General features: G+C 43.8%; 2 protein-coding genes across 2 annotated transcripts in view; one reads left to right on the top strand and one right to left on the bottom strand.

Annotated features, from left to right (window-relative positions):
- The window catches only part of LOC310931246 (NACHT, LRR and PYD domains-containing protein 3-like), a 33,584-nt gene extending 21,116 nt beyond the window's left edge, over positions 1–12,468 (top strand). The window contains exons 7-15 of the mRNA XM_083894356.1: positions 7,548–7,721; positions 8,025–8,065; positions 8,408–8,484; positions 8,672–8,727; positions 8,860–9,074; positions 10,016–10,266; positions 10,443–10,559; positions 11,686–11,827; positions 11,905–12,468. Of these exons, the coding sequence (XP_083750482.1) occupies positions 7,548–7,721; positions 8,025–8,065; positions 8,408–8,484; positions 8,672–8,727; positions 8,860–9,074; positions 10,016–10,266; positions 10,443–10,559; positions 11,686–11,827; positions 11,905–12,218 (1,387 nt within the window). The 3' untranslated portion in view covers positions 12,219–12,468. The remainder of the gene's footprint in view (positions 1–7,547; positions 7,722–8,024; positions 8,066–8,407; positions 8,485–8,671; positions 8,728–8,859; positions 9,075–10,015; positions 10,267–10,442; positions 10,560–11,685; positions 11,828–11,904) is intronic.
- A 2,055-nt stretch (positions 12,469–14,523) lies between these two features.
- LOC310931244 (aminopeptidase N-like) overlaps positions 14,524–18,301 on the bottom strand; it is a gene marked incomplete at both ends in the record, with an annotated part of 42,434 nt that continues 38,656 nt past the window's right edge. Inside the window, 7 exons of the mRNA XM_083894354.1 lie at positions 14,524–14,709; positions 14,798–14,879; positions 15,814–15,954; positions 16,043–16,210; positions 16,296–16,406; positions 17,025–17,116; positions 18,123–18,270. Coding sequence (XP_083750480.1) covers positions 14,524–14,709; positions 14,798–14,879; positions 15,814–15,954; positions 16,043–16,210; positions 16,296–16,406; positions 17,025–17,116; positions 18,123–18,270 — 928 coding nt within the window. The remainder of the gene's footprint in view (positions 14,710–14,797; positions 14,880–15,813; positions 15,955–16,042; positions 16,211–16,295; positions 16,407–17,024; positions 17,117–18,122; positions 18,271–18,301) is intronic.

Below are 18,301 nucleotides of genomic sequence, written 5' to 3'. Positions count from 1 at the left end.
GATATCTGTCTTGTTTATTTATCTCAGTTGGTATGTTTCCCAAATATACAACACCGAAACTGGGACCAAGCTGCAAATTGAATATTGAATTAATTGCTGCTATAATGTCTTCCCAATAAGAAGAAATTCTGGGACATTCCCAGAATATGTGAAAATGGCCAGCAGCCACATTATCACATTCTCTCCAACATCGTCCTTGAGCTGGATTATTGGTCTGTAAACTTTTGATTCTGGGAGTTGTAAAGAATCTTAGGGTATTTTTCCAAACGAATTCCCTCCACAGATCTGAACTAGAAGTAGTGGACATTGTCTAGCAAATATTCAGCCAATCATCTTCAGATATCTGTATGTTAGCGTCTTTTTCCCACCTTGATTTAATATACATTGTGGAGAAACCCCTGTCCTTCTGTGAAGCTGAATAAATCCTAGAGATCAGTTTTCCGCTCACATTTCCTTTATAGGCTTTAGCAAATATTTCTATCAGGTTCATTCCTTCTTCCCCAATTGTTTTGATGTTTTTATTAAAATAATTTCTCAATTGAAAATATCTGAAGAGATCCTGTTTCTCCAAATTGTGTTTTTTCTTGAGATAATCAAAAGAAACCAAGACAGTACTAGTAGAAACTGTACAATAAGAGGTAATACCTAGGTTTGTCCAATGTGTAAACCTGCCGTCCAGTTTGGCTGGTGTGAATTCTGTATCGAATGCTACCCAGGGTAATAGTCGCGCATTTCTTTCAAATTTAGGGTCTTTAAGAATTTTGTACCATATATTTAAAGGGTTTATAATCAAATTAATTAGTTTATCTGTCGATAAGTATTTTTTCAAGAGATTTTTATCTCCCAGCAAAGAGGGGAGAGGTTCACATATAAAATTTTGTTCCAACTCTTTCCATTTTGCATCACATTCCGGATCACACCAACCAACCAGGAAGCGTAACTGTGCCGCTCTGTAATAATCCTCCAAACAGGGTAGAGCCCTACCACCTTTATCTTTTGGCAACTGAAGTGTCTGAAATCTAATCCGCGGTCTTTGTTTTGCCCAAATAAAAGTAGATATCATCCTATTCCATGCATCAAATTGCTTTGGTGGTATTTCAATTGGCAACGACTGGAAGAGATACAAGAGCCGGGGCAACACGTTCATCTTAACAATGTCTATCCGGTTGTACATGTTTGTCGGTAGTAAGGACCAGCGATTTAGGTCTGTCTTAATGTCAGCTGTTATAGAGGTATAGTTGTGGTCATATATGGTAGTTAAGTCCTTTGGTATTTGTACTCCGAGGTATTTCATAATATTATGTCAGTTTAAATCTACATGTTGTATAAATGTCTTTGTCTGGTCTCAGATTATACGTCAGAGTTTGGGTTTTATTTAAATTTAGTTTATAGCCAGAGTATGAGCCAAATTCTTCAAGTCGACATAACAGTTTGGGGAGACTTATTTTGGGGTTGCTAAGGGTCACAAGAATATCATCTGCATATAGGCAAATTTTATATTGTGTGTTTCCAATCAGCACACCAGTTATGTCCTTATCCTCTCTTATCATCTGAGCCAGTGGCTCAATAAAAAGAGCAAAAAGTGTAGGACTAAGGGGGCACCCCTGACGACAACCCCTCTCAAGAAGTATTGTATTAGACAATGACCCGTTCATTTTTATTCTGGCTGTGGGGGAACAGTATAGGGAGTTCAAACATCCAATTACCTGATCATTGAAGCCGAAACGTTTAAGAACCAGATACAAATATTTCCAACGGACGGAATCAAAGGCCTTTTCGGCATCAAGGCTAATGGCTATAGATTCCCTGTCACTACTTCTCATCTGATTAATGAGGTGGAGAGCTCGTCGCACGTTGTCTTGGGTTTGTCTGTGCTTCACAAAGCCAGTCTGATCTGGGTCTATCAGGTCTGGGACAATGTCCTCCATCCTTTTTGCGAGTATTGATGCATATAATCTGTAATCCATGTTTAGCACTGATATAGGTCTGTACGAGCTACATTGTGTCTTGTCTTTACCTGGTTTTGGGATCACTGAAATTACAGCTTGCCTCCAGGAAGGCGGTGTCTCCCCACCCCTGAGGACATAATTAAAGCATTTTTTAAGTACCGGTACCAGGATTTTTAGAAAGGTTTTATACGATGCCGCTGGATAGCCATCAGCTCCTGGCATTTTACCCGCTTTCAATCTTGATATGGCTTTATTAATTTCTACATCCGTAATGTCTTGGGTCATTAATTTATTCTGCTCCGTTCCCACCGATGGTAAATCTAAAGATGATAAATACTCTGATACAACTACTGATTCCGCTGCCTGGGGTTGTGAGTATAAGTTCTTATAATAAGTTTCAAATGCGTTTTGAATATCCTCCAATTCGTGACACATTCTATCAGTCTGTGAGTCTTTAATTTTGTGAATAAATCTTTCTGCCAATTGTTTGCGTATCCTCCACGCAAGCAGTTTTTTAGATTTAGGGCCATTTTCGTAAAATGTTTGTTTCATAAATTTAAGGTTTTTTTCTATTTGATTTTCATATATGTTGTTCAAAGCTTGTTTTGTTTCGCTGATTTGGTTAAGAACATCATTATCGTTATACGTCATATGTCTGGTTTCCAGGGATTTTAATTTTGCAGTCAGATCATTAATTTGTTTCTCTTTTTCTTTCTTCCTACGTACTGACCACATTATTAGTTTGCCTCTGACAACAGACTTAGCCGCATCCCATAGTGTACTGGGAGACACCATCTCATTATCATTAAACAACATATACTCTTCAAATTCTTTCTCTGCATATTCTCGGCACTGGGAGTCATTTAAGAGGCTGGTGTTTAGTCTCCACAGAGTCTCTTTAGCACTGTTATCTAAATGCAGTGTCAGATATACCCCCGCATGGTCAGAAATATCTCTTACCCCTATGTCACATTTTATAATCCTAAGCATGTCAGTTTTAAACATAAAAAAATAATCAATTCTTGAGTACATGCAATGTGAGTGGGAGTAGAAGGTAAAACATTTATCCGTCGGATGTAATTCGCGCCATACATCCAACATGTTTATTTCTTTAAGTATTTTTTTGGTATATAATGCTTCAGGTTTTATATTTTTTGTTCTACTTGTAGAGTCTAGGGTGGGATGTAAATTAATATTCCAGTCGCCGGCACATATCAGCACACCTGATGCTTCTGTAGTTATCATGTTAAACACCTTTTTCATTAGTCCTTTATTAGTTCCTGGTGGTCTATAAAAATTAAATAATGTTACTTCTTTATTATCAATGAAACCTTTAACCAATAAGTAGCGCCCTTCTTTATCTGTAATTTGTGAGGAAAACTGGAAATTTACTCTGTTCGAAATTAATACTGCTATACCCCTTGCACTTCCTTTCTCAAATGAGGAATAGAATGAGTTCTTAAACCCCATTTTACACAGTTTCCCATGTTCAGTATTTGTAAGGTGAGTCTCTTGCCCGAAGATTATATCTTGCTTCTCTCTTTTCATTTTAGCGATGGCTTTACTCCTCTTGATGGGATTATTTAGCCCATTAACATTAAGAGTGATTACTCTTTACTCTTGATGGTGCATTTCAATTGTTGGAAAAAAAACAAGTTTACCTTAATTATCAAACATCCATAGATGACCAGAACAACAAAACATCTGCCTGTGTACCAAAGTAGAATACAACATGTGAACATAACATACATAATGAACATTTGTAACTTCCATCCTAGAAGTGTAGTTTCAACTTCTAATTTGGGAGGGGAATCCCTTAACCTAGAAGGTGCCCCTCCCCGTGTCACCCTTTCTCTCTGACAGGATAACATGAAAGTAGTGCACATAGAAAAATAAACATTGGCTCCCAGACATAGTCAGTTTACCTGGAGGAGGATTATAATAGAAAAATAAACCTGATCATGCTATACAGTCTGTTGTGGTATTGCCTGTAGTACTCTTACCAGTCTCAGTAGATAAATCAGTTATTCACAATACCAAAACCTCTCATGAAGCCTCCTCATTGCGACGAAACCCCTTCAGTTTGTGCTGAATATGCTTGAGGCGGAACTCCTGCTGCCGACGTGATTTTGGGCCAGCTGTTTCCCACGGGGTTTGTTTTGATCTCGGGGGTGCATTCTGCGCGGGGGGATCTGCTCCGTGTCCGTCCGGTATGAGTCCCCTCTTCCTCAGGTCATCGGTCGTCTCCTCCACGTCATTATAGATAACTGGCCCCGTGTCAAAAAACACTCTAAATTTTGCTGGGTAAAGCATCTGGAAACAAACGCCTTTTTCCTTGAGAGCTTTTCTGATAAGGGTGTATGCCTTTCTTTTCACGTGTACTTCTGTGGGGTAGTCCTGCTCAAAAAACACTCGTTTTCCGTTGCAGTGAATCTCCTTCTTTCTCCAAGCGGAGCGGAGCACCTACTCTTTAGTTGTATACTCCAGGAAATAAACAAGCACGGACCTGGGGTTGGCATCTTGCGGCGGTCTGGGTGCCAGTGATCGGTGGCAGCGCTGAATACCGAGGGGGGTCTCGGTGAGAGACAGTTCACGTTTGAAAAATTGCTCCAGAAAAGTTTTCATGTTGTCCCCCTCGGCCCCCTCTGCAATACCGTAGATACGGATGTTGTTCCTCCGGGAACGCGCCTCCAGGTCCGTTAACTGGGCTTGAATGGACTTTTGGAGCTCAAGTGTATACGTTAGCATCTCTGCTTGCTCGGTGTGACTTTCCTCCACGTCGGTCACTCTCTGCTCCGTCGCCTCAACTCTATCCGTTATTTCTTTTAACTCAGATGAAATGCCGTTCAGCTTCGTACACATTTCTCCTCGGAAGTCCACCAGCTCGCTCTTGAGTGTCCCAATTGCCTCGTTCAGGTCTTTTTTCACGTCCACAAGAACCGCCTGTATCTCGGCAATGATCTTTGTTTGAATAGCCTCCATAGCTTCTTGTTCAGCTAGTATGCTAACGTTAGCTGTATCCTCACTTTCCGTCGGCGTGTTATCGTCTTTTCCTGGGTTTCGTTGTGAATTCTGTCTGGTGTGTCTTTTCTTTCCCCCTGTCATGCTACATTAATATATTTTCTGCGTGATTATCCAGTGTTTTTTTGGGGGGAAATAAGGCTGTCTGGGAGCCGCCGTTTTTTGCTGCCGTTCGCTCCTATGCCATACCGGAAGTCTCCACTTTTTAGACACTTTTAATCGTACTTGCGATGACATATTAGATTTAGTGGCTCCTTTTAGGTGTAAACGTCCTAAGCCAGTAACAGAGCCATGGCTTAATGACACCACTCGCACTTTAAGACGTGTATGTAGACGCGCTGAGAGGAAGTGGAAGAAAGATCATCTACATGTTTCTATGGACATTTTTAAAAACAGTCTATTGCAGTATCAGAAAGCTGTTAAAGCTGCTAAGAGTCAGTTCTTCTCCAATCTTGTGTCAGTTAATAGTCATAAACCTCAGTTCCTGTTCAATACTTTAAATACTCTTTTAAACCCCTGTGACCACAATGGAGTTGTTCCTTCACTTAAACTGTGTGAAGATTTTCTTAGGTTTGTTATTGGCAAGATCTCCGATATTAGGTCCTCTCTTTCACTGTCTGCATTGGATCCTGCTGTTTTTGACGTATTTGAGCAAGTGTCTCTTTCAGCTTTAGCCGACATTGTCCAGCACCTCAGACCTGCTCACTGTCCTCTTGACAACATCCCACCCCGTCTTTTTAAGGATGTTTTCAATACTATCAGGCCTTATGTTACGGATCTGATCAATTTGTCTTTGATGTCTGGATGTGTCCCAGCTGTATTTAAACATGCTGTGGTCCAGCCCCTCATCAAAAAACACAATCTTGACCCCACAGTCTTATCCAACTTTAGGCCCATCTCCAAGCTTCCCTTTCTTTCTAAGGTTTTGGAGAAGGTGGTAAACAAACAGATGCAGTCTTTTATTGACCTAAATGACATTTCCGAGAAGTTCCTGTCTGGTTTTAAGTCACGCCATAGTACTGAAACGGCACTTTTAAGGATTTTAAATGACCTTCTTTTATCAGTTGACGCTGGGAACTCTGTGGTCCTGGTCCTTCTGGATCTGACAGCTGCCTTTGACACAGTGGACCATAACATCCTCCTGTCTCGCTTAAACACCTGTGTGGGCATTAAGGGTACTGTGCTTAAGTGGTTTCAGTCATATCTCTCTGACAGAAGCTTCTCTGTCCAGCTGGGCCAGTATACCTCAGCCACTTCCCCCCTGAGCTGTGGGGTGCCTCAGGGCTCCATTTTGGGCCCCCTCCTCTTTTCAATATATATGTTGCCATTGGGTTCCATATTTAGAAAGTACAATGTCTCATTCCATTGCTTTGCAGATGATGTACAAATCTATATGCCCTTAAAAATAAATGACCAAGCCTCTGTCCAGGTCTTATTAGACTGCCTCAATGACATTAAATCTTGGATGGAGGTGAACTTTCTCTCCATGAACAAAAATAAAACTGAGATTATTTTATTCGGGCAACAAAACCTCTTAGATGGCTATGACCGTGCCATAGGCACCCTGAAGCCTCACTGTCACCCATATGCAAGGAACCTTGGTGTTATTTTGGACAGTGACTTTAGGTTCGAGAAACAGATCAGATCTGTTGTGAAAACAAGCTTCTTCCAGCTAAGATTATTAGCAAAAGTAAAGGCTTATCTCCCCAGGAATGATCTCGAGAAAGTCATTCACACTTTTATTACTTCACGGTTAGACTACTGCAACTCTTTGTTTGTTGGTCTCGACCAGTCAGCACTGCGCCGTTTACAGGTGGTCCAAAACGCAGCCGCCCACCTGCTGACTGGAAAGAAACGGCGTGATCACATCAGTCCTGTCCTTGCATCTTTGCACTGGCTGCCTGTTCATTTTAGGATCCAGTTCAAGGTTTTATTAATTGTTTTTAAGTGTTTGAATGGTCTGGTACCATCGTACTTATCAGAGCTCGTACAGCCTCACAGTACCTCCAGAGCACTTAGGTCAACAAACCAGCTGCTTCTGGCAGTACCTCGGTCCAGACTCTCTACTCGTGGGGACAGAGCCTTCTCAGTGGTGCCCCCAAGCTGTGGAACAGCCTACCTTTCCAGGTTAGAGCTGCACAGTCTGTTGAGCACTTTAAAACACTACTAAAAACTAAAATCTTTTTACCCTGGTGTTCAGTCCCAGCTAGACGAGAATCCTTGGCTTTCCTATTTTATTTATTTTATTTTTACTTTTATTTTATTTTATTTGTTTTTAATTCTAATTTTAGTTTTTGTCTTAAACTAAGCTCTTACTATTCCTTTATTGTTTTTATTTGTTGTAGTGTTGTGTGTGTGATTGTATTGTGTTCAAATAACTGTGCAGCACTTTGGTTCAACTGAGGTTGTTTTTAAATGTGCTTTATAAATAAACTTGACTTGACACACACACACACACACACACACACACACTCACGCACTCACTCGCTCTCTCACTCACACACACACTCTCTCACTTACTCACTCTCACACACACACAGTCGTTGTCTAAAGTCTCATCTTTTATTCTTTATTCAGGTTGAGTCACTGCAGTTTGTCAGAGATCAGCTGTTCTTCTCTGGTCTCAGTTCTGAAGTCAAACTCCTCTCACCTGAGAGAACTGGACCTGAGTGACAACAATCTGAAGGGTTCAGGAGTGAAGCTGCTGTCTGATCTTGTGCAGAGTCCAGACTACAGACTGAAGACTCTGAGGTCAGTAGAGTGTGTGTTTGTGTGTGTGTTTGTGTTTGTATACATGCAGTACCGTGCAGAAGTCTTAGTCCACCATTAGATTTGTTGTTTTAGCTGCTGCTATAATGATAATTATTTCTATTTCACTTTACTGGAACACATCCAGAGAATATGTATGCAGTTTTTTGTTTAAAAAAACGCACAAAAAAACAACCTTCGTCTACAGATGTGAAGTATTCAGTGTGATCTCCCCTTACACTTGAACAATAACACAGTTCTGTTGATACTGGAGTGGAACCTTCATTAATGTTACTGTCCCCACAGAATCGGCAGTCGGGTGATCGAAGCTCCCGTAGAGGACACATGTGAGTGCTTTCTAGTAAATTTACCAGAAATGTTCAATCCCAGGAGCGCCCCCTGTTGTTGTAATTCCATGTCAGCAATTTTCTTTTGTGCCGTTCACACGTTGAAACACCAAGGTCAAGTTTCTCAGCAGAAGTAGATTGGACCACACGTTGGTGTAGATGTTGAAGACCTGAAGAGGGAGAAGATGGATGGACTCGATCAGATTGCTAATTAACCTGATTAACTTCCCACTGTGGAAACTGAAATGCACTTCATTCAGAAGTCTAGCTTTTTGTTGAGCTGGTTTGTTCTTTTGGGATGAAAAGTGTTGACTCCTGAGCCATTTTTGTGTTCTACATCAGGTGACTCTGAAGTCCAACTGGACCCAAACACATCAGACTCAGAGCTGGAGTCTGAGGAAGAGTCCGACCTGACCAAGGTGAGAGAAAGTCAGTACTAGTGGACTTCACTAATCCTCTATCTAACCTGATTGACGTAGCCTCAGCCTTGATTCCACACGGCGACAGCTACGTCAACGACGTAACTAGCGTCATATCGTGAGGAAGATTTAGGAAGACCGTCACATGACCCACACAACTTATGTGATGTTTGGTTCTGATTCTCAGACTCCGTCCCTCTTCACACCTGAGCTGCAAACAGAATCTACCAAAGTCTCTTACAGGTAATCACATGACAAACTTCACAGGGCGGAGCCTGTAACGTTGTCATATAAGGCGACGGCTGAATGAATGTTTGAGAACACATTTTCTCTGTTGACGTGTGAACGATGACAGGTGTTTATCATGTTCTTCAGATTCAGGTGTCCTGGTCCAGGTGAGTTCAAGTGTACTCTGACTGGACTGGTGTTTGTTGTGGATCAGGAGGCGGAGCTGCTCTACAGGACCGTCCAATGGGACGAGAGACTCCTCCAATCAGCCGCCAAGATGGCTGCAGGGCCGCTGTTCGATATCCAGTGTCCTGAAGGTGGCGTCAGGGAGCTCCACCTGCCCCACTGTGTGAGCGAGGAAGGTAAAGTGAGGAAATGATGGCGTATGAAATGTCCTGAACTCGGTTGCTAAGAGTCAGATGGTCGACATAATCGATTACGTCGACTACAAAAATGAATTGAGGCTAAAATGTAAGTGTGGACGCGTTGTGTTATTGTTGTAAATCACACAGAGGCCACTTAAAGCTCATCTGTAACTGCAAACAAACATGACCAAACGCACACTCTAGCTATCCAGAACTAGCTACAGGAAGTGCTGGGGGCAGTATTGCTCGCTGTTCACATCCCGCAAGGAAGCAGAGAAGAAGAAGAACGCATTCCGACCCAAAGTTCCCAAAGTTTGGGAACATTTCAGTGAAAATGAACCAGTGAAACACGATAAACGCTCATTCCATGTTAGCACTACGAAGATGTACGAACACCTTAAACACCGACACCCCAGAGCCGCTGTATCATCACGTACCGCTGAGACGTATCATTTATTCTCATTTATTCTTTAACCACCAGCCGATGATGCAAGTACAAAATACGTTTGTGTCGTACGTCTATCAGTCGTAAAATCATGGAAGAAGCTAGCTTAGCCAACGCTAGTTCACTTACATTAGTGCGTACTTTACAGCAGTAATCGGTGAATTACAGGCGAAGCTGCTTGGATGTACTTCATTTCAGCCCCTGTCCTGTATACTAGCGTTTATAATGAACTTTATCAACTGTGTGATTTAGAGCAGATTAATTTGATGTTTAAGCTGTAATCTGTGATCATTTGTTTTAGGTATTTAACTGTAATAAATGCTGTGTTATTAAAGCACAAGTATGTAGGTTAAACACAACTCCGAAATAGGTGCTAACTAAGATAATCGAGATTAATCCACTCATCGAAAAAATCATCGATCGATTCGTCGACATCAAAAATAATCGTTAATTGCAGCCTTAGTGAAGTCTAACAAATTCTGTGCTTTTTCAGAGCTGCAGCCTGACCTGCTGTCTGTCGCCCACGTCACCTCTGATGGAATAAACACCATGAAGCCACTGAAGGTCACGGACACTCACGTGATGGTGGAGCTCCCTCATCTGTCCATGTTCGGCCTGATCTACAACATCCGTAAACGCTTGTTCACCATGAGAGGCCAAGTTCTGCTGTTTCTCCGACCGCCGAACACTCGACTTCGAATACTCCACGTCATTCTGCTGCAGGAAAACGTCCCTTCAACAGAGGTAAAGTGTTCAGGGTTTTTGCTGCTGCTGAGACACAGAGGCTCACTCTTAGTGTTGCAAAACAGATTTGGTTCTCAGTGACACAAAGTGACCACACGAGGCAGCAGAGGACCTGCAGCTTTGGTGTGGGAGAGAAACCTCTTCATGATCATCTTCTCGTATCTTTGTTGTTAAAGGTAGAATCTCAACAACGTGACGCAGAATTAATCCCCACCTCAGGAGAGTGTAAGCTGAGAAAAGGTCAGAGTTACAGCATCTGCTGTGACTGTGAGGAGGTGAAGGTTCAGCCTCTGGTGAGTGTACACACACACACACACACACACACACACACACACACACACGCACACAGTTGAACCACCTCTACACACACACTAGGGCTGAACGATATGGAGAAAATTTAATATCTCGATATTCATGCCAGATATCTCGATATCGATACGATATGACTACAGGTTCGGTGAAAACCAAGCATTTTTCAGAAAAATAAAAACAAAACAATGGACTGTGGAAACTTTCCACATGGAAGGTGCAGTTTTATTGACGAGAACTCACTGCCAGTCATCAACATTAACATAAAGTCACCAAAGAATAAATATCAAAAAAAAAAAATCTAATCAATCATTTTAATGCAGCTCCGCTTTAATGTTTGATGCGTTATCAGTCATCACGCAAACCTGTTGGTCCTCCTTCAAGTCCCAGTGTGCTAACCGTTAGCAGCTAACGCAGCTCTCGTCTCCTGCGCTATATTATCACCTGTATGTTCCCAGGGAAGAAGGACGTCTGCAGACAGCGGCTCTTTGAGTTCGGAGTTTGTTGTAATAAAATGAATCGTTAAATCGTTCGGTTGTCCGGCTTGACCACAGGTCTGTGGTTGTGGCGAAATGATCGATGATTTGTTTTGGCACAAAATCACCACCGGCCTCATTATCTTCCGCACTCATGTCACTTTTCTTTTTTTTTTTTCCCCACTGTGTGTGTGTGTGTGTGTGTGTGTGTGTGTGTGTGTGTGTGTGTGTGTGTGTGTGTGTGTGTGTGTGTGTGTGTGTGTGTGTGTGTGTGTGTGTGTGTGTGTGTGTGTGTGTGTGTGTGTGTGTGTGTGTGTGTGAGTATGCGTCTCAGTCTCCGTCTCCCTTCCGCCCTCCTATGTTTGTCATTGGTTTGCTTCAGCTGTCGATCCACAGCAAGCATGAAATAAGGTTTGTGGTTGGCTGGCCGTTGTGTTGCATTCAAGTGCAATCGTAAAAAAGATGTGTATTGTGTCTGCCAGCGCTGAACATGCAGGACGAGCGCGGGGGGAAATCTATATCGTTTATATCGTCGCTTTTTCGATATTAATATCTTGAATGTTCATATCTCGATAGCGATACGATAACGATATATCGTTCAGCCCTAACACACACACACACGTTTGTTTTTCAGACGTACGACTTCCGCCCGAGGTATGGACCAAACTTCCTTCCGACTTTTGAGGTTTTTCTTCCTGGAGAATGCGACAAAGTGACTTTGATCCTCCAGGACGGAGAAAGGAGGGAAATCTGGAAACGTGATGTTCTTCTGCCAGGTAACCGCTTTCAAAATAAAAGACACAACCCAGCAGCTTTCAAAGTAAAACCTTCATTTCTGTCCATTTCCACTAAGGTCATTCAACACAAGTGTCTCAGGAAGAATCTGCAGGAGGGATACCGGGCTCAGAGGACAAGCTCCGCAAGTGTCGGACCCAGTTTATCAAACGCATGTCTTCAACCTGTCTGGACAAGGTTCTGGACGAACTTTTCCAACATGGAGTCATCAGTGATGCTGAGATGGAGAAGGGTCAAGGGGTCAAGGAAAGACCTGACAAAGCACGGATGTTGGTGGACATGGTCCTGAAGAAGGGAAATAAAGCCTGTTCACGTCTGATTACTTCTGTCCGTAGTGTGGACACTTTTCTCTACAAAGAACTGAAACTATGAGGATGAGTCGCTGTTTGACGCTCTGTCATTTCTGTCATTTCTCCTGGAACAAAGTATGAGGAGCAGATTGTTCTTCTTGAGATTCTTTTTCTCTGCTGATTCCTGCATTTTTGAGCAGGTTTACGTGTTTAAAGAAACCCTGGGAAGTTGTGAAGGAGGTCAGGTGTGTTAAAGAATGCCAAAGTGTCTTCGTGCTCAGACCCACGATGAGTGATTGTAGTTTCATTGTGTGAACACAGGAGGGCGCTCCATACACAATCAAAGAAGGAAATCTAGGCGTGTGCATTGCATGCTGGGAGAGAGAGCCGCTACTGTGATTTGTCTCTAGCTAAGCCCCAATACTGATGCTAGCCCCATGTATTAAGAGCTGGATTATTGACACTTTATGGAAGAAGTGCTCTTTTATTTTCCATAGACACGAGTCTATTTTGACTCCAGTGAGTTGTCGGGTTGCTATGCTATGTTGCTAACGGCTACGCACATTTTCAGTTGTTTATGAATGTAGAATATTTAACTTTTGTTTATACTTTAAAACCAATCAGTTTTGAGTTTGGGTGACATGTTTCACATGAACAGCGGTGATTTTCGTTGCGTCACTTCTGGACGCCATGTTCAATGTTGTCGAGTAACAGGCTGCGTGTGCGCGAAAGTTCATGATATTTGCACGTGCAGGTTTTTAATGTAAATAATGTGTTTAAGTTCATTCTGAAATGATTGAAGATTTGTAAATGTGTTAATTTGTGTAACATGATGGATTATTATATAATACAGTGAAAAGACACACATTAATGGTGACGGAGGTTTTTAATGTCTCGTGATACAGTTGCTCATTATTTTGTGGCCAGTATTGCTAGTTAACTTAATCTTCTGCAATGGCAGATTGTTGTTGTTTTTTTGCCGAGTTGCTGAATCTACATGGAGTCGACAGCGTTGATTGGGACCAGGGTTTCTGTGCGAGGCGAGTCGGGATTTGAGAGGATCCAGAATTGTCCACTCATCGTCTTCATGGAGAGAAGTTCATCTGGAGCTGAAAGGATCTGAACAGCGCGCAGTAACGACACATACCCGGGTAGTACACACACACACACACACACACACACACACACTGAATAGCCTTTGGACTTGACTTACCGAACTTGATCTTGAATCTGAACTGATTCCACTCTTTGTTGTTGTGAAATAAACACCTGTGTTTATCGTACTTATCATCCCTCGCTCCTTGAGTCGATAAATCAAAGTGTTCTCACTGCGTTTCATCTGCAAAGGAAATAAAAAAGAATGTCCACGACACTAGCTCCAGGGCCGGCCCAAACATTTATGGGGCCTGAAGCTGAATTTGATTTGTACCTCGGTAAAATTGCATTAACTATATTATAGCTGTGTTATTTAGTCCAAACCAGTGTCACGCTTGTTTTCACACTTTTAATTTGCACTTTCATATTCAAAGAGAAACACTGTGTGGTGGTACTGGACTTGAATTGAAACACACACACACACACATATATATGTGTACATATATATATATATATATGTTTCCATGACGACTGACTGGAAAAAGACACTTGCGTGACGTCATGTTTGCGTGACTCCTGATTGTTAAAATGAGTCTCTAAAGTAACGCTAACCTTTAAAAACAGAGGCACACGTAACAGGTACGCTGGTGATTTGTAGCGCTGCTCTTTTCCTTTAATAAACAGACCGCTCCAGTTCCACTGTAGGCTAATGCTAACGATGCTAAAAGGAGCTAATATAAAAGAGACGCTTGACTCTGAGAAAAAAACCCAATCCCATCACAGTTTTTTAATCATAGTTTAATGTTAATAACAACTCAGATTAATGTCGATAAGAGCAGCTCATGCGTTGAATCATGACGTCGTACACACCAAGTTTCCGTCTACGTCGACCTGCAGAGAGATGTCGTCAAACGCTAACATGAACATGCCAAACCTGTAGGTGGCAGTGTGACAGGAAGCAGAGAAGCCATGCGAGCTCATCAGAATCCTCACAACAACAACAAAGGACACGAGCGACTTCCTGTTCCTGTTTACTTTTAGTCTCGACTCCATCAAAGTGAACAGACGCCACCCAGTGGCCGTGAGGTTTCATGACGCCGTTCTTTGTGAAGCAAAGACAAAGTAAAGTCTGCTTTTTGTTCTTCATGTAGAAGCGTTTTGGTTTTGCAGCAGTGGAGAGTTGAGTCTGTATTCTTTCACTCAGTATTGTGAAAGCACCTGAGGCTGCTTTAAAAACAAACAAACAAACAAACAGTGACACATCTGTGTGCTGGTGGGTGTGGTCACACCTGTCACTTCCTGCTCAGGCTGTGATGGTGTTGGTGGACCAGGGTCTGACTGCTGAACCAGTCCAGGATCTCCTGTTTGTTCTTCTGCAGCCACTTGATGTTCGCCCTGGTCGTCTCCAGCGCCTGCTCCACGGCCAGGGAGGCGGAGCCAAAGCCTGTGGCGCTGTGTTCCTGCACAAAGGCCTCCAGCTGAGCAGAGGGAATCATGGGAAACGAGTTTTGAGACGAGCGTTGGACATTTTCAACCGTTGGACATTTGACCGAAGCGACTGCTCACCTGCTGAAGTTCAGCAGCTGTGGAGAACCTGGCTGTGACTCCACTGATGATGGAGGCGAAGGAGAAGGAGCCAACGCCGTATCTGACGGAGGACAAACACCAAAGCTCATCACTTAAAGGCACAGTTCACTCACCCACTCTCCCACACCAAAGTCCACTGATCCATCGCTGCCTCCATCACTGAGTTCAAACGTCTTCTTTTGTCTCTTCAGTGTTTGATTGACCTCAGTGACACAAAGTGACCACACGAGGCAGCAGAGGACCAGCAGCTCCTGTGACTCTCTCTGTGGACTTTGGTGTGGGAGAGTGAGTGCTTTTCAAACGTCTGTCTCACAGTGAAGATAAAAGTTCTTTAAATATTCAGGAGCCGGCCATGATTTTTCCTGCCTTTTTAGTCACAATCTCCTCGATGTGGATGTTTCTCAGCAGCAGGGGGCGCTCACAGCACCCAGCAGCTCTGACTGTGGTTGGACAACCGTTTTAAAAACCCTTAACTGTCCCTTAAAGGTCTTAAATAATCCTCTTCACACCTGATGCTGTGGAAGACGGCGCCAGAGCTTATGCTAGCTCGCTAAATCCAAAAACGACAGTGCGACCTCACCGCGCTCTCTCACTTCCATCTCGTCTCAGACCTATTTTCAGACTTTACCCAGCAACAAGAAATACTATTTTCTGATTGGCTGACGACACAGAGCGATCTGCTCTCGCCTCGTCCATTCATAGGTTGCTAAGTCGCGTGCGGTGAATTTCATCGCTTCTCTGTGAACTTATTGAAGCGCGTGAGACTTGAAAATGCAACGCTTTTTTGGGGGGAAAGTTTGTGCCAAGAAAAAGGCCGACGTCGAGCAAAGAGCAGCGTGAACATCGCTGCTGCGGCAGAAAGAGCGGCAAAGTGAACTCACGGTGGCGCTGTTTCTACTGGACAGGCAGGTTCACTTTGTCTCTGGGATCTTTTTGAGGGAAGTCTGAAGAAGTGTTCTTCTTCTGAGAGTTCCTCTGCTTTCACTGATACTCACTGTGTGAACATGAATTCCCATTTGTCCCTGACAAAGTCCCAGGCCACGCCCTGTCCCGCCCTGTTGCTGGCCACAGACGTGATGACCGCCGCCGCGTCCTGCTTACGGATCATCGTTGGATTCAAAGTGTACGACAGAAACCTGCACGAGAAGAACAAAGTTCTCTGACGTTCACGGGCTGAAGTTACTTTGACGTCAAAGCTCGTGACGTGAGCGCGGGGATAAGAACCTTTGCAGCAGTTGTTTGTCGTCGGTGCAGGCGAGAGCAGACATGAGCGTGCTCGCCTCGCTCGCCACCGTGGCGTTTTTGAACTGCGACCAGCCGAACTCCCACTCCACCTCGCCTCCGGCCGCCACGGCACTGCAGTACACCGCTGAGCGCAGGTTAGCGTGGATTCTGACGAGGTGAAAAGTCCGATTCAGTAGCTGGAGATTTACCTTTGTGTTACAGAGATTAAACCAAAGGACACAGATGAACTCACAGATTGTTTTCAGGACTTTCCATCCACTCTTTGAACCACGTGGTTGTTAAGTTCTGACATTCTGTGACTCCGGTCCTGCACGCCACGGTGATGGCGTTCACCTGGTTATATCTGCAAATACATCAGAACACAGTGAGAAACAAGAGGACGCTTCAGTTCATCAGCTGAGAAACAACACTGTGACGACGCTTTTCCACAACAACAACAACAACAACAACTGCTGTTTTCTCTTCTCCATCAGCGACAGAACCTGGAACCTGACCACGCTCAGCTGTGATGTCATCAGACTGACGGCCTCTGATTGGTCAGAGAGAAGAGTGACGAGCGTGACGTCAAAGACAACAGTGTCCAACTGTAGATTAAAGTTAAAAAGACTTAAAAAATACTACTTAAAGTTCCAAAATCTACTTAAAGTTCATGATGCTGATAGTGGGCGGAGTCAGGTCACCAACCAATCACAAGGCCAACATACAGATACAACCGTAAATGTCTTGTCTTAATGTTTTATGCTGCAGTTTTGACATTCACACATTCACATTCACACATTCATATTCACACATTCATATTCACACATTCATTCACACATTCATATTCACACATTCATTCACACATTCATATTCACACATTCATTCACACATTCATATTCACACATTCATTCACACATTCATAAGTGCATTTGATAAAACCCATTCTGCGCTGTGAGCTCAGTGTGAGCTGAAGTTTACTCACTGGTCAGTGAGTCTGTCTGGAACTCCAGTCCAGTTCCATGTTTTGTTCTTGAAGTGGAAGAAAAGTGGAGTCACCAGCTCCTTCATGTAGTCCTGAAAACCAGACACAGACTCATCAAACATCTCAATCTATGGATCATAACTACGTGTCCTCATCGTTCACCTGTCCTCGTCGCTCACCTGTCCTCATCGTTCACCTGTCCTCACCTGTCTTACCTGTCCTTACCTGTCCTCACCTGTCTTACCTGTCCTTACCTGTCCTCACCTGTCTTACCTGTCCTCATCGTTCACCTGTCTCACCTGTCCTCATCGTTCACCTGTCCTAATCGTTCACCTGTCTCACCTGTCCTCACCTGTCTTACCTGTCCTCATCGTTCACCTGTCTTACCTGTCCTCGTCGTTCACCTGTCTCACCTGTCCTCATTGTTCACCTGTCTTACTTGTCCTCGTCGTTCACCTGTCCTCATTGTTCACCTGTCTTACCTGTCCTCGTCGTTCACCTGTCTCACCTGTCCTCGTCATTCACCTGTCTCACCTGTCCTCATTGTTCACCTGTCTTACCTGTCCTCGTCGTTCACCTGTCTCACCTGTCCTCATCGTTGACCTGTCTCACCTGTCCTCGTCGTTCACCTGTCTCACCTGTCCTCGTCGTTGACCTGTCTCACCTGTCCTCGTCGTTCACCTGTCTCACCTGTCCTCGTCGTTCACCTGTCTCACCTGTCCTCGTTGTTCACCTGTCTTACCTGTCCTCGTCGTTCACCTGTCTCACCTGTCCTCATCGTTCACCTGTCTCACCTGTCCTCGTCGTTGACCTGTCTCACCTGTCCTCGTCGTTCACATGTCCTCACCTGTCCTCATTGTTCACATGTCCTCATCGTTCACCTGTCCTAGTCATTCACCTGTCTTACCTGTCCTCGTCGTTCACCTGTCTCACCTGTCCTCGTCGTTGACCTGTCTCACCTGTCCTCGTCGTTCACATGTCCTCACCTGTCCTCATTGTTCACATGTCCTCATCGTTCACCTGTCCTAGTCATTCACCTGTCTTACCTGTCCTCGTCGTTCACCTGTCTCACCTGTCCTCGTCGTTCACCTGTCTTACCTGCATGGGTTCATAGACTTCAGTCCGATCCAACATGAGGTCGTAATAGTGCAGATTATTCAGTGCAGACTGCCAGGGTATGTACTCTGTCTCCCCCTGCAGGTAGGAGGTCGTCCTCAGAGCGAGGGTGGTGGACACCAGCTGAGCTCTGCAAACCGTCCAACACAAAGTATATATAC

This window comes from Microchirus variegatus (genome assembly GCF_963457635.1).
Source record: "Microchirus variegatus genome assembly, chromosome: 8".
Classification (NCBI taxonomy): domain Eukaryota; kingdom Metazoa; phylum Chordata; class Actinopteri; order Pleuronectiformes; family Soleidae; genus Microchirus; species Microchirus variegatus.
This window is presented reverse-complemented; position numbering and strand designations above follow the sequence as displayed.